The sequence below is a fragment of the Pipistrellus kuhlii genome, unplaced genomic scaffold (genome assembly GCF_014108245.1).
Source record: "Pipistrellus kuhlii isolate mPipKuh1 unplaced genomic scaffold, mPipKuh1.p scaffold_m20_p_3, whole genome shotgun sequence".
Lineage (NCBI taxonomy): Eukaryota > Metazoa > Chordata > Mammalia > Chiroptera > Vespertilionidae > Pipistrellus > Pipistrellus kuhlii.
The window spans coordinates 7,141,941-7,158,002 of NW_023425529.1; the positions used below are offsets into that span (position 1 = coordinate 7,141,941).

Here is a 16,062-nt window from a genome sequence, read left to right on the forward strand (position 1 = left end):
TCTTCAAAAGGTGAGGACTAATTCTCCTGTCCCTGAGTGTAGGCCAAGCTTAATTACTCACCTCTACAGAAAAAATGTGGAAGTGACAATCTGTGGCTTTGTAGCCTTGGTCATAAAGGCACTGTGGCTTCCTGCTTCTGCCTCTCAGAGTGCTCCTCTGGGGGAAGCCAGCAGTCCTGTCATGAAGACACTCAGCAATCTATGGGAAGGTCTGGTGCTGGTGCCAATGGCCGTGTGAGTGAGCCATCACAGAAGGGGACCCACAGCTCAACTCAGCCTTCAGATAAATGTAGCCTTGGCTGATACCTTGACTCATGAAAGACTCCGAGCCAGAACCACCCAGCCAAGCAACTCCCAAATCCTGGACCAACAGAAACTGTGCTATAATTTGTTACCTGGGACAGATAATTAATAGACCAAATTTTGGAATTAAATTCGCCTTTAAACTTAAAAATATTTTTAAGTGTATAATTTGTTCAAAATGTTTTTGTTTAGTGAACAAAGAAGTTCTCAGGATAGAAATCTCTTTTTTGTACTCTAAGTTTTGCATACTTTTATCTCTAATTTTCATTTATTAAAATGGGCACTAGACATTCGTTAAAACACTTAGCCTTTACAGATTAAAGAAGTGTAATCCTAAAAAAAATTATCACTCCTAATTTTTTTGTTTCCATTGCAAATTTATTATGCATTGGAAGCTTAACTTAAGAACAAATGGCATAGTAAAAAGATGTCATTTCTGTTCATAGCAGAACAAGTTTCAAAATTCTCCAAGTGGCCTACCATGGATTGAAATATTTCTAAGCTTTCCAAGTATGTCTTAGTTATGAAGCAAAGATATGCCAAACACATGCTAAATACTAGTAACAACATATGTGCAGAAAGAATGATCAGTGGCAAAGCTTTTCTCTAAAAAACTCTTCCTGTATCTGAAATACAGGGCGATAACTCAGTCAGGTATCATCAAAAGTGCTCCAGTTCCATACTGACTTTATGACTAAGCCTTCAGAAGTCACAGCTACAAATAAATGGCATATTGCTATGGAAACGACAGCAAAACGGCCAACCATTTTGCTTTACAGACATAATTTAGACATCTGAAAACTAGCTTTACATGGAGCTCTTTGTACTCTAGGTAGCTAAAATCATTTCACCTAATTCAAGTCAAAAGTGAATGCTACATAATAACCTTATGAAAAAACCGGCAGAACCTAGCAATTAGCAATACGAACAGAAATAAGGAGACATGTTCTTTAAAAAGTGGCAAAGTTTTCTCCTTGGATAGCTACTGAGTGTGACTAAAAGTGTGACTTTTAAGAGATAAAAAGAATACTAATGAACAGAAGAGAATGAGATGCAGGCAAATGGTGATATGCTGAAATATATAATGTGAAGGAAGGAAAGGGGATCACTTCTTAAAACATCTAATATTCAGAAATCTCTAATTTTTCTTCACAGTAGACAGAAGTTAACTTAATATTACCAAAAGCAATCCTGGCAGAAAATAAAAGAACTGTGATGGCCCTTTTTAACTGTGTGATTTTTCCTCTTTAAAGATAAAAAATTTCAATTTAAGTTAGCTTCTAAGAAACAATGCCCAACACCCCCTGAAATTTGATCTTTTCCACAAAAACTCTCAGACTGCAGATGCCATCATAGCACAACAGCTGAATACTTGAGAATACAAAATGCAAAGTGGGGAAGATTCATGGGCAGGAAAACCTTTGTAGCGATTCAAGTCCATAAATAAGGGTGATCTAGGTCTTAAAAGCTTTATCCATCATATTCAGACTCAGCATGGACTCTAAAACCCTGCTATTTCTGTCACTTTTAGCCAATTGTTGGTTACACACAACAACCATCAAGTCCTAATGACTGTCAAGGTCTGTGCTAAGGCCACAGAACACAAAAAGAGAAATGATGTGATTTTTTTGGTATCCAGTTATTTTCCTGGGCTTCTGGCATCAAATGTGTAAGGAGAACTAAGGAAAGCGAAAAGGCATCATCCTCTTTTTGGGCTGTAACTTTAAAAAGCACATGATATCATTTGTTCTTCACCACGACCCTTTAAGGTGAAATTCTCACTTTATAATTGAATTATCTAAGACCCAAAGAGATTGGGAAACATGCCCAATGTCACATAGCTAATAAGTGGAGAAGCTGGAATTCAACCTAAATCTGTCTGATTATAAGCAATCCAATACTCAATCTACCTCCCAGATAGAAAGTCTAAATAGTGGTTATCAAATAAGTTTCCACTGAATTATTAAAATATCCCTATAGTAGGAAACCAAAAAAAAGTGACTGAAATTTTAACTGAATATTTAAACTGAAAAGTCTGGAAGTTTTAAAATGCTTAATTCTTATATATTGATGATACAATATGTATAAAACACATTATACATAGAATGTAATACATACATTTCAGGAGAAAAATGTGTCAACATATACCAAATTGTTTTTTTAAAGATGTAATTCCACTCCCAGGAATTAAATCTCACAAAATAATCAACAACATGCACAAACATGTATATATAAGGACAGCCAGGGTTGTATATAAGAGTGAAAACTTGGGTGAGAGGGGGTGATACCTGAATGTCTAACTACAGGAAATTGGTTAAATATATTATATCACACATATGCAATTTCCATATAATACCTGCTAAAAGCAATGATGTAGACTCATATTTATAGACATCAAAAACTATTCACTGTCCTAGCAAGTTTGACTCAGTGGATGGAGCATTAGCCTGCGGACTGGAGGGTCCCAGGTTCAATTCCAGTCAAGGGCACATGCTCAGGTTGCGGGCTCAATCACCAGTAGGGGGCTTGCAGGAGGCAGATGATCAATGATTCTCATCATTGATGTTTCTATCTCTATCTCCCTCTCCCTTCCTCTCTGAAATCAATAAAAATATTTTTAAAAATCACAACTATTCACAATTCATTGTTAAGTGAGAAAAATAAAATGGATGTATATATTACAAAAGCAAAGGAAAATGAGGTCAGCAAAAATAAAACCGGTTTGGCTCAGTGGATAGAGCATCGGGCTGCGGACTGAAAGGTCCCAGGTTCGATTCCGGTCAAAGGCATGTACATTGGTTGCGGGCACATCCCCAGTAGGGGGTGTGTAGGAGGCAGTTGGTCGATATTTCTCTCTCATCAATGTTTTTAAATCAATAAAATATATTTAAAAAAATAAAAATAAAAAATATATACCCAAAAACATAGTAATACTTTTCAGTGGCTTTAAATTTTTACAATGCAAGGATTATTTTATAAGCAGAAAGAAATTTGAAATCTCAACTACTCGTTACATAAAAATATACACTGTTAATAGCCCTTTATAAAAGGATTTAAGTCAGCTATATTTACAGAATAAACATTAAATAAATTTGACAGAAGAAACTCTTATCAAGCATGTCACCTAGCAAAAAAAAAAAAAAGGTAGTTAATATAGATTTTCTGATTTTATTGCATATGCCTAGTGATGCATTTTCCCTGTGAGTGATATAAGATTACATACATTATAATTAATTTATAATTTCTGGTGTAAGGAAGGTAGGTAGTCCTTCCTATGGATCTTCAAGCATCAAAACCTTTCAAATACGTAATTCCTTTTGATGCATGGGAGCATACTGCCCTCTGCTGGAGATGTACAGTAATTCTATATGGTTACATAAAACTTTCTTTACTAACCACTATGTAGGTTAGGGGTGTCGAACTCAATCAGAGAAGGGGCCAAAATCTAAAATCCAGCCTAAATCGCGGGCCGAATGGTTTACTGAACAGTCATAAACTGTCATTGTGATGGAAACGCAGCGGAGTGCAGTGATGACAGCGCGGTGCGGGCCACATTGCAAGGCCTGGCGGGACGGATTTGGCCCGCGGGCCTTGTGTTTGACACATGTGATGTAGGTAGATAAGACATCGAATTATTTTAATCAACCTACTTATCAAGATTCATTTAATACCCATATGCAGTAGATCACCGTTATCCACAGTAGCTATGTTTTACAAAGTTGCTGAAAACACTGAATTAATGAAGAAGCCCTGCTCCTAGGGGAAACAGGTTTTTGTGAACCTCTGGTTAAGTTTTCTTCAACTGCTTAGTAATACAGAACCTTTTTTACATATGTTTCTATTTATTCAGAGAGGAAGGGAGAGAGATAGTTAGAAACATTGATGAGAGTCATTGATCAGCTGCTTCTTGCACACCTCCTACTGGGGATATGCCCACAACCAAGTACATGCCCTTGACTGGAATCGAACCCGGGACCTTTCAGTCCCCAAGCCGACGCTCTATCCATTGAGCCAAACCGGTTTCAGCCATATGTTTCTATTTAAAGATACCTTATTTTACACGTGTGTTTGATTCATTTACACTGAAGCCAACAGCACTCATGCCTGAACAAAGCTTATATAACAAATATTTTCTCCATCAAGCACATCATAGCCTTCTTGCGCTTAGGAACACTTCAGCACTATGCTTGGGGGGCATTTTAAACAGCAAAATCTCTAACAAAGGTACAAATATGTGAAAAACCTAACACTAGACAGAAAAAATGGGGACCTTTTCACAGTATGAGAGCTGAAATGAGAAATTAGCGTTGCCTTGTTTGAGCTCGGCTGGGAATGTGCCTGTTTGGTGACTGAAATTTTTCATTATTCTGTGCACGTACACACCCATAAATAATTGTAAAAGCACCACAAATATTGATTTGCAGTTACAAATAAACTTTAGCAAGTAGAAGAATTGGAAAATATAGAATCTGTGAATACTGAGGACCAACTGTATGATACAACAGCAACTATTTTTCTGTTTTGCTAAATACTAATACTGTAATTTAACTGTTCAAAGAATGGGCATAATACTTAAGTCTCAGAAGATTAAATGAGCTACTATACAATTATCCGAGAAGATAACATTTAGACATTATTTCTATGGGAAAATTTTTGGATTCTAAGCCAACAATTCACAAACAAGTGGGGGGAGGAAGGGAATCAGTTGTAAATTGAAGGTTAATGGTTATGCAGAAACTCACTAGAATCCAGAAGTCCATAAAACAGAACAATGAACTTGGTCCATACTCTTTGACCTAGAAAATTATACTAGTACTAGTAATTTAGCCTATGGATATCCTTGCCCATGTGTAACATGATACTGCTGCAGTTATACAATAGCATGAGATATGTATGTCCACTGATAACAGAATGTTAAATAATAGTACAGCTATAAATAGAATTGTTGGACTGAATACAATAGCTCTGTATGAAGTAATATGACACTATTGCCAAGATGTAAGTTACCAAAAAAAATAAATAAATAAATAATAATAAAATACAGTAAAATGCATTACATGACTGACAACTTGTCCACACTACAAGTCTCTCTATTCTTGTTATCCTCCAAGTTTTTAATTACATATGAAAAACGAGAGAAACAGACTCAGATACAGAGAAGAAACTGATGGTTGCCAGTGGGATGGGTGTAAGAGGCTGTATGAAAAAGATGAAAAAATTAAGAAGAACAAATTGGTATTTGCAAAGTAGTCACAGGTATGTAAAGTACAGCATAAGGAATATAGTCAACGATATTATAATAACTATGTATGGTGCCAGGTGGGGATCACTTTGTAAGTTAATAAGTGTCTAATCACTATGCACACACCTGAAGTTAATATAATATTGAATGTCAACTGTAATTGAAAATTTTTTTTTAATTTTTCTTTATAATTTTCAGTAGATACCTGCAACCTTACCTTAAATATAATTACAATGGGTATATCTTCTGATAAAGTATTATGCCTCAAATAAAATCGTCCTTGTTTCACAGCCATATTGGTTCTGCTTTTTTTCTCATGGGTAGAGCTACAAGGAAATACAAGTTGGTTAAACTGCATCCCCATTTAGTTTCAAGCTAGTATTAATAACATGCAATAGAAATGTATGTCAATCAATAAGGTTTAACTATCAATAACAATAAGTGAGGTCCTATCAATTAGGTGATTTTTAAAGGTGCCCAACTCCTCTCCTGCCCCTGCCACTTGCATTTTAAACACTATAAATGTTTCTTTAGCTTTGAGATTATGGTGGAAGTTTTGTGGGTGAATTTATTTTGACCTACTTCACTTTGATCCCACCTGAACTCCTTGGATCCAATGTGGGGCATATATTCACAATTTTATATGTTTGAAGAGAAAAACCTCAAAATGAGCCTGTACCCTAAGAAGAAACTATGAAGAAATGAATTTATATATTAATAATTCAATAAAGCATACCTAAAGTCTAGGTATACTGTGAAGAAAACAAAACAAAACAAAAAAAACCTAAGGCAATCTCCTCTTATTGATCTCTATTTACTATAAAATTTCCAGTGGGTTTAAAAACATTTCAACACTTTATTCATTCATAAAAGTAACACACACTAATCATCAGCTACATATTATGTACCTTTACAACCTATTTATATTTGCTCTAATCTCATACATACTAAAACTTCCTTTGAAGTGTTGCCTCCTAATCACATATCAGGAAATCAAGGCTCAGAGAAGCTAAGTAACTGCTCACCCAAGTACCTCATAGCTAGTAAACAAAATCTTTAGGATTCAAATCCTGATTGCCCCGGTTCCAAAATTGCAAACAGTGGGAATACATATTGTAGAATTATTACAATAGATCTGGGTTCAAATGCTGGTTACCTCTAATGATGGATGTGACCTGCACTCAAGGTCTGTTACTCAGCTATTAAACAGAGATAATATCACTTATCTTGGAGGACTGAGCTGACAAATAATATATGTAAAACACCTACTACACTACCTGGTTCCTAGTCACTGCTCAATAAATGGCTATTAGTGTTAGTTGCCTCTCTATCAGAAAGAAAAACGAAGAAACTCTCAGTTAAGAAGTTCAATACAGGTTGTTATCAACTACATACTGACATCTTAACTATGTCACAAATTTTTTATACCCAGAATCCATTAACTTCCAAAATTCAAATTACATATGATAATAAGCCAGAGTAAAAAAGTTATAGTAGTAATATAAGGGATACTGTTATAGAAAAATGAGTATAATGTGAAAGAGGCTGGTTTGAAAAACTAATAATAAGATGTTAAGTTCATAAAATAATTCATTAAATATTAAGTATAAAATAGTCTCATTATATTAACAGAAATAACCAATAATAAAAATAATCAATAATAAAAATAATGAAATACAAATGTAAAAATCCGGAAACATTTTTTATTTTTTTAAAGTTTCCTTTAATACTACAAATTAACATAAAATGCAACTTTTAAAATAACGAGCAGCCTTTTAAACAATATCTCATACATTCATCACAGAAAATTTTAAATCAATACTCAATACTTAGTGTTACACAATAAGTTGAAAACATATAGTTTAAATGTTTCCCTGCCTAATTATCAGAGAGAATAACTGGGTACCTCCATATCAAAAGATAGCCATTTGATATTAATGAAATTAACAATATTTCTTAAGAACACCATCTCTGCTTTCCATACCTGGTAACTGAAGCACCAACTGTCCCTTTTCTGTCAGCCTCCACAATAATCCTGTTCTTAGACAGCTGCTCTTGGATAAGAATAACTTTTTCCACTCCTTTAACAATGAAGTAGCCACCTGCCCAGAGGAAACAAGAACAGTTCCACCATCTAGTCTTCTAACTATCAATAGATGTGATTTAATAATCTCTGAATTAGAGATCATTCTTCCATTGCTTCATGGCACTTGGCCACCACTAAATTCAAAGAGGTTTGTTATTTTATTAACTAACTAGAGGCCTGGTGCACGAAAATTCATGCCTTGGGGTTGGGGGCCCCGCAGCCTGGCTTGCCCCCTCTACAGTCCAGGAGCCCTCAGGGGATGTCCTACTGATGGCTTGGGGAGCAGGCCTAAGCCGCAGTCTGGCCTCCCTCTGCAGGAGGCGACCAGGCCAGTCAGGGGAAGGTGCCATCTCATCACCCCACTGCCTCTGCTGCCTCTGGACTCTCTCTGTGGGAAGTAACTGAACCAATCAGGGAAGGTGCCACCCCCATTACTCTGCTGCTGCTGTCACTGCCGGCCATTGCAGCTGCTGCGGCTTTGTCCGCAAGGACATCTGGAAGATGTCTGGTCTATCTGGTCTAATTAGCAAATTACCCTTTTATTAGCATAGATGATAGGGTCAGCACATGATTTTATATAAAATGAAGCATAAGATAATAAACTTCTTTACAGGAAATGTATCTTAGTGGTCTATTGATATGTATCACCAGCACCTGACATACTGGTAAATAGGAAGTGAATACAAGTAATTATGCTAAATTAGACTGCAGATTTCTTAAGCAGAAAAATAGCTAACAATCTTCAATATAAACTGAAATTTGCTCTAAGTTTTCTAACAAATCAGTAATAATGGTAAAATAAGTTTCTGTAATATTCTATACTAAATAAAACATTACCATATATATTTTTGCACACAATTCAGAATAGGATAAAGTGACACTTCATTTTACCTTCAGAATGAAGTAGAAACAAAGCAATATATTCGACTTATGCAACATTTTATTATAGTCTAAAAGTCACGTTCTTTGTTAACTTCTTTCTAAAACCTTCTGGAACTCTACATCAATGCAACTTTAAAGGAAGCAGTTAAAGCAACTATAAATTAAATCAGTGTGAAATATGAGCTAAGGTATTAAAAGAAACTTTCTGTTAAGTGCTAAATTTGAAACTTTATAGACACTTCCTAAAAACAGGTACAAATATGTGATTTTTAAAAATTTAAAGAGAAGACTTTTATCTCCCCCCCGCAATGCATTTAAAATAGCCTGAAATTAGACGTTTGAGTCTTAATAAACTAGATAAGTAACTTTGTGAGGTTATTTTTGAATTTTAAGTACACCAAAAGAGCATTATCCTGGAACAAAGAGACAAAGAAAATACTAACAAACCACAGCAATAAATTCTTGGGGTATTAAAATTTTAAATCTGAAATAAAAGAGGAAACCATTATTTTTTAGAAGAACAGACCAATAGAATAAAATTGAAACCAAATTTCTGGACTTTTGTAAACAAAGTTTTATCAAAGTTCGTTATAAAGCAGAAAGGGTGGTATTGTTTTAAGGAAACTGTAAAAAAAAAACAAAAAAAAAAACACCAACCAAAGGAAGTAGAGCAAATGCAAGGATTCGCACATACCTGGATCTAAAGGGCATTCATTCAGTTTGGCAAATTCTGCTGGCGTTTTCCCTGTAAGAACACAGTTTGAACTACGGAGCATTATGGGCATTCTGTTTAAAATAAAACAAAAGAAAATATCACTTAAAGATTGTCACTGGGTGTGAGTGACATGTGCGAGGGTAAGTGTAGCTGTGAGTGTCTGAGGAAGGACTGGGGGGTGGGGGGGCAGTTTGGGCTATCCTGGCAGAGGAGCTGCACAGGCAATTGCCAGGAGTCAGGGTCCAGGGACTGCAGTATTTGCTGGGGAGGGGGCTGTTGCTTCCCCTCCCCGCTTTCCTGGCTCTGGGTGCCTTGGCTGGAACCGCAGGCGGGAGAGACTGAGAACGATGCAGCTTGGTCCCGAAGCCAGGAGTACCAGCACTGAGAGGTGGCTGGGTAAGCGCTGGCCATGGCAGGAGCAAAGTGGCAGGAGACCAAGGCTGAGACTCACAGGAGGGAATAGCCAGAACACCCGGCCATCATCCTACCTGGGAAGTTCACCCTGATCTGTGTCTGTGGGAAGAGCCACATGGTGGAACTTGGGGGCAGGGGAGAGGTCTGACCAGCATATTCAGCAGTGAATCTGAGGGACAACTCAAAAGTTCCGGAAGAACTTTTGGCAGAGAGCAGTGTGGCCCAGGAAAGAACACTGGTCCTACCCACTTCAGGTACAGGGAAGGCATGCAGAATGGCTGCAGCAACCTGAGAAAAGGGGGAAATCTACACACCATGGCTGGGTCTGGTGGGTGGGGAACTTCGACAATGACCTGGTCAGAGCCTGGGCAGATGCCTTGCCCAGTGGTCAGACACACTAAAAGAGTGCTACGCAGGGATGATTTCTTTTTTATCCCTTCCTACTTGAGAAGGTAGAAGGGAGCAAGGAGGTGCCAACGAGCCAGGCAGAGCTGAGGAATTGGAAGGAGAGGAAGTACTCACCACCCTCCTACAAGCTACACGTACCACCCCCAATCATGGTAGGACACAGAGCCCAGCTACATGGAGGCAGGCATAGCCTCTGGGTTATGGAGGCCCCTCCCACCAGACTACTTGGAGCTCCGCCCTGCCAGTGCTTCAGTCAGGTTGCCCAAAGGCCAGGCAGGGGCAGCAATAAACATTGGCTGGCCCAAGAACCTACCAGGAGGCCAGCGCCAAAATATCAAGGGGACCGATTCATTGGTTTAAAACAAAATCTAGCAAACTCCACAAATAACAGATCCAAATATTTTTTTTCTTCTCATGTCTCTTTTTTCCTTTTATTCAATTTTTTCCCCTTTTTTTCTTTTTTTTTTTTTAACTTTTCTGTCTTCTTTCCCATTTTTCTTTTCCTATTATATATTTTAATTTATTCATTATACAATAGTTACTTTAAAAAATTGTATTATTTCATTTTCTTTTCTTTTTTAATTTTATGCTATTTCTTTTTCTTTCACATTTTCTTTTTTTGGTTCTTTTTTCTCTAATTCTTTTGGTCTCATGTCTTTTAGTACCCTTTTTGTTTTCTTTTTCTATTTTAGTCCTTTTGTGTGTGTGTGTGTGTGTGTGTGTGTGTGTGTGTTGTTTTCAATTCAGTCTTGTTTTGTCTTGATTTGTTCTGTCAGCAACTGTATAACAGTTGGCATGATATGGTTGGGGTTGAGCCCAACCACAAATGTGACAACAGCAATTGAGACCCAAATATAACAAGAGGGCCCATATAATCCATGCAGGGGACATTCCTAGTGCTCCCAGCTCAGATCAAGGAGACTACACACACCACTGGTCCCACAAGAAGTCCACTCTACAAAGACTGGGAGGCACAGCAGCCTCTTCCAATAGACAGAAACAAACACAAAGAAATAGCAAAAGTGGAGAAACAAAGAAACAGGCCCCAAATGAAAGAACAGGAGAAATTTCTAGACTAAATGAAATGGAGGCAAGCAATTTATTAGAAACAGAGTATAAAGTAAAAGTATTTAGAATGCTTAACAGCATAAAAAATGGCATAGAAACCATGAAAAACAGCCAGTCAAAAATGAAGAATGACATAGCTAAAATAAAGAATACACTGGAAGGAATTAACAGTAGGTTAGAAGAAGAGGATTGAACCAGCAAATTAGAAGATAGAAAAAAAAAATCATTCAGTCAGCAGCAAAAAGAAAAAAAATGCTTTAAAAGCATGAGGACAGTTTAAGGGAACTTTGGGACACCATGAAATAGAATAACATCTATATCCTAGGAGTGCCAGTTGGAGAAAAAAGTGAGTAAGGGATTAGAGAACTTGTTTGAAGAAATAACGACAGAACTTTCCTAACCTGATGAAGAAAAAACTCACTCAAGTTCAGGAAGCACAGAGTCCTAATCAAGATGAACCCAAAGAGACCCACATCAAAACACATCATAATTAAAATGGCAAACATTAAAGACAAAGAATCTTAAAGGCAGCAAGAAGGAAAGGAAGTACCCACCACCCTCCTAGGAAGCTACATGTACCACCCCCAAAACTAGCCTGTTTAAATCACGGTAGGACACAGAGCCCAGCTCCATGGAGACAGGGAGAGTAGTTACCTACAAGGGGGTTTCCATAAAGCTGTCAGGAGAAATTTCTTTTGAGTTTTCAAAAGAAATACTGTAGGCCAGAGGGAATGGCATGAAGTATTCAAAGCAATGAAAAGCAAGGATCTGAAACCAAGACTACTCTGACCTAGAGGGCTATCATTAAAAAACTGAAGGAAAAATAACTTCCCAGACAAATAAACCTACAGGAGTTTATTGCAACCAAATATTGCAAGAAATGTTAAAGGAACTGCTGTAAGAGGAAGAATACATATATATTAATATATATTTATTTATATTTATGTTTATACTAATTTACTTATATTTTTATATTTAGAAAGAAACATAGGCATAAAAAATAAAACGGCCATTAAATATATACCTATCAACAATCTTAAATGGTAAATGGGTAAAATACTCTCCAATCAAAAGACATATAACCTGAATGTAGCTGACAAGAGCTATATCATTATCTTTCTATTTACCTGAACACCCATCACAGTGCATGACAAATAATGAGAAGTTGATGCATATTTGTGAACTAATGAATTGTTTATTAAGCTCTTAGTACTTCTGAAGGAGGAAAAACACTTGAATGGGAATTATGTGGAGTAAGTTTAAAGTCCAATATCATTTATAACCATTATTATTGTTGTTGTTGTTATTGTGGGTTTTGTCCATTTCTACAGGAAAGTCAATATATTTCTCTAGTTAGGACATGCAGACTGCAAAAATGCTAGCAATCATTTCCAAATCTGGGTAAATAAGTAACTTCTCCCTTAGATACTACTATATGAAAAACAGTTAAATAGCCAGGAAAATCAAGCTTAAAATATACATGAATCCACCAAGAAGACCAGTCCAGAGAGTTCACTGAAATGCTTTCTTACCTAATGTTTTCCTAAAAGCTTGGTATTATAGGAGGAAATGAAAGCATTTTCTCTAACTTTACAGAAAACATTTCACAATTAAAAAACAGTAACCACAAATATGTGTTGAATACCACTTAAGTATTTTATATCTACTGACTCACTGAATCCAGAAAATAAGCTATAAAAGAGGCACCATTTCCCACATTTTTCAGATGAGGAAACGGGCAAAGAGTAATTGCTCAAGGACACAGGGCTGGAATGCAGGTAGTGTCTCTAATACCAACATCATTTCCTACCTGCCAATGGGTAAAGCATTGCGGATGATCCTCTGGCTGCCTCGGGTATATTCAATATCCACGGTAATGGGGGCAGAGTATGTCATGTCCCGCAGACGGCACTAAAATAGATTCAGACCGTTACTGCTCCTTCTCTCTGGAAAAGAAAGGTCCTGAGAGCTCCAAAGAGCTCCTTTTTTAGTAGAAGTATGGCTCACGTTGAACTTGGACTTGTTCATGGAACACTGAGCTATTATATCGATATATGCTACCTTAGGGCACTGGGAATAATGAACGGGAATGATACCAGTGATAGCTCTAGACATCACCACAGTATCTCTGCCCCTGTCAGCCCAGATATGTTAATACAATAACCAGTTAATACAATAACTCTGGTACTGATTTTCTGCTTACTGATCTGATGCCATCATCAGTCTGCTCCCTTACCTTTGTCGCTGCCTTTTTCAAAACAGTTGACCAGTATAATGATATCTAAAGTACACACACACACACACACACACACACACACACACATATATATATATATATATATATATATATATACACACACACAAACTAAAAAGTTTAAACTATACTACTTTTTATTCTCCAAATAAACAAAACTAGATCGCAAAATTCCTTAAGTGATAGGTTATAGCACAAATCATTCATCACATTGTTCTAATAATTGCTGAATCATTTGAGGAACTTTAGAAATTGCTGCTGAGTTTTATGTGGCTCGCAAAATTATGTCCTTGCCAGAGACGTCATCAGACAGAGGAAACCTCGACAGAATGATCCAGTGATTTCCCCATTATATTGATGGTCATCAGATGGCTTGTAGTCAAAAGGAATTTATCTGACCATCAACCTTACAATTTATGGTGCTGATTCGTCTCTCTGGTTTCTACTGAACCAAAGATAGTTACATTTAAACTTTTTCTAGTCTTTATCAATGAGCCTGGAATTTTAAAATATTAGATATTCCTATTATTAATCAATAGAAATTATTTACTTTATATTTAATTAGATCATGTCTGCTCCTTCAGGTCAGATCAAAGGCAGGGTGGCACGGTGGTTCAAAGTATGGACTCTATTGCCTGTGCTCAAATCTTGGTTCTACCACTTAAATTTTACATCTCTTCCTATGTAAAATGGGATAAGAATCATTTTAATTCCCCAGAGTATAAATATGTATTTTTAAAATGGTGCCTTGTATAGAACACTATATAAATATTATCTTGTTTTTATTAATAAAACTAATGTAATGTCCATAATAGGCAAACATTTGTGGTTTTAACAAACTTATCTCTTCACATGGAAATGAAATTCAACAGATGTCGTAAGAACTGGGTCCAAACTTTGTAGGTTCCCAAACTACTTCCATGGGTTCCCTCCATCCCCTCGGCCCCTCTCTGACTGCAGGAGTAGGACTGCCCTGGTGGAGTCTGCAGTGCCTGCGCCCCGCCAGCACTGCTGTGGGTCCCATGACTGCCCACCCATCTGCTCTCCCACTCTCCCCAATTCCCCAAGAGTCAAAATCTCTCCAAGAAATCTCTAATTACAATAATACTTATATGTTTTTCAATGTAAGAATAATTATGACAATTGTAGCTTCAGCTTCTTGAACTAATTCAGACTACTTTGTCTTCTCCTTTCTCTGAACTCAGTTTATAGTTTATAGTAATATAGTTTAGGTAATTTAGAAATTGCTAAATTTTTAGTTCACAAAAAAACGGGAAGTTCTAGCAAAAGGGAATGGGAGGTGGGGAAAGCCAAACTGGGCAATCACCTTCCGATATCCCACAGTCCTCACCAATTCCTACTCAGCACAACTCCACTTATTTACCTTACCTACCTGATCATTCTAAACATTCAAAATGTGTAACCCCTGGTGTCTCTGTTTCACATGTTTTATTATTTTAATCTCTCCATAAGAGTATGAACTCCTTGAGGAAGGATATGTGTCTCATTTTTTTTGTATCTCTCAATGTTGAGACACAAAATAAATGTTCAACAATATTTGGTGACTAAATAGTACCAAAATTTATTTTTGTAAAATGTCTTGTTCATACTTCCTATGTAATCTTACTTAGACAACAACCATACAATCTAACACCTTAATTGTTGTTTAATAAGATCACTGTGCTAAGTTCCATAATTGCTATTTTGGCATTATAGTAATACAAATCAGATAAATCTACAAAAATCATTTTATTCCCTGAATCAATTCCCTATTCTGGATACTAAGTGAAAGAATTTGAAAAGAAGTCTAGTAACTGTTAAAAGCCAATAAACAGACCTATTCTATAACCATCTGTCTGCATATCTGTTAATAATCTGGTATTTAAATATCTTCTCATCCACCTCTTCTATTAGACTGTGAGCTCTTGGTCCTTGGTCTTCCCTCCCTAACACAATGCCTGCTAACCCTGCAAAAAAACAGCACCATGCTAGGCATAAGTGGCTGGCAAGGGGGTGGGAGATACCACTGAAATGCTCAGAAACAATATAAATAGGACAGTTATATAACAGTGCAAGTTGATAACATTAAATGATAAACTAAATAGTACAGAACTGTTCCCTAATATAGTATAGTATTATACAAGTGCTTGTGTATTTTGGTTACCTGCCTCATAAGAGATTTTTTTTTTTACCTGTTTTAAATCATCTTTCAAGAGTATATTTTAAGGGTAGACTCTTTGAGTTAAAGTAAACAAATTCAATTAAAGTAAGGTTAAAAATCACCTCATGAGGAGACACTGGTCTGGTTACATTGAAGCTTTCTTCAACGTCAGGAAGGCCAACATAGATATTAAGATATCTGAAAAGCAAATTATTCATTACCAATTACAGTTCTCCAAAGAACATATAAACAAAAAAGGACAGTTTCCTTCTATGGAAAGGATTATGCTTTGGACAATTGTTTATCTTGCTAAAAATGACAAAAATTATAATTGGAGAACTTCTTCAAGTGATAGTACACATAACTTTACAAAGGAGGACACTCTAACAGAGTGTCTTTTTTAAAAACAGTGTAGCCCAGCTAGCTCAGTGACTGAACGTTGAACTATGAATCAGTAAATCATGGTTTGATTCCCGTCAGGACACACTGAGGTTGCAGGTTCAATCCCCAGTGTGGAGTGTGCAGGAGG

At 36.6% G+C, this 16,062-nt stretch overlaps 1 protein-coding gene across 9 annotated transcripts in view; it reads right to left on the reverse strand.

Moving 5' to 3' along the window:
- Window positions 1-16,062, reverse strand: part of POLR3B (RNA polymerase III subunit B) — a 94,221-nt gene that overhangs the window by 71,041 nt on the left and 7,118 nt on the right. For 8 of the 9 annotated variants that reach the window (XR_004990884.2, XM_036454837.2, XM_036454838.2 and 5 more), the window contains 5 exons: window positions 15,656-15,731; window positions 12,929-13,029; window positions 9,208-9,299; window positions 7,530-7,647; window positions 5,763-5,871 (listed from right to left, as the gene is read on the reverse strand). Coding sequence is in view for 8 of the 9 variants with exons in the window: in XM_036454837.2 (XP_036310730.1) it covers window positions 5,763-5,871; window positions 7,530-7,647; window positions 9,208-9,299; window positions 12,929-13,029; window positions 15,656-15,731 (496 nt within the window). In the remaining variant the exon portion in view is untranslated. Of the gene's footprint in view, window positions 1-5,762; window positions 5,872-7,529; window positions 7,648-9,207; window positions 9,300-12,928; window positions 13,030-15,655; window positions 15,732-16,062 lie in introns of those variants that run through there. The other variant, XM_036454840.1, reaches the window with a different exon arrangement.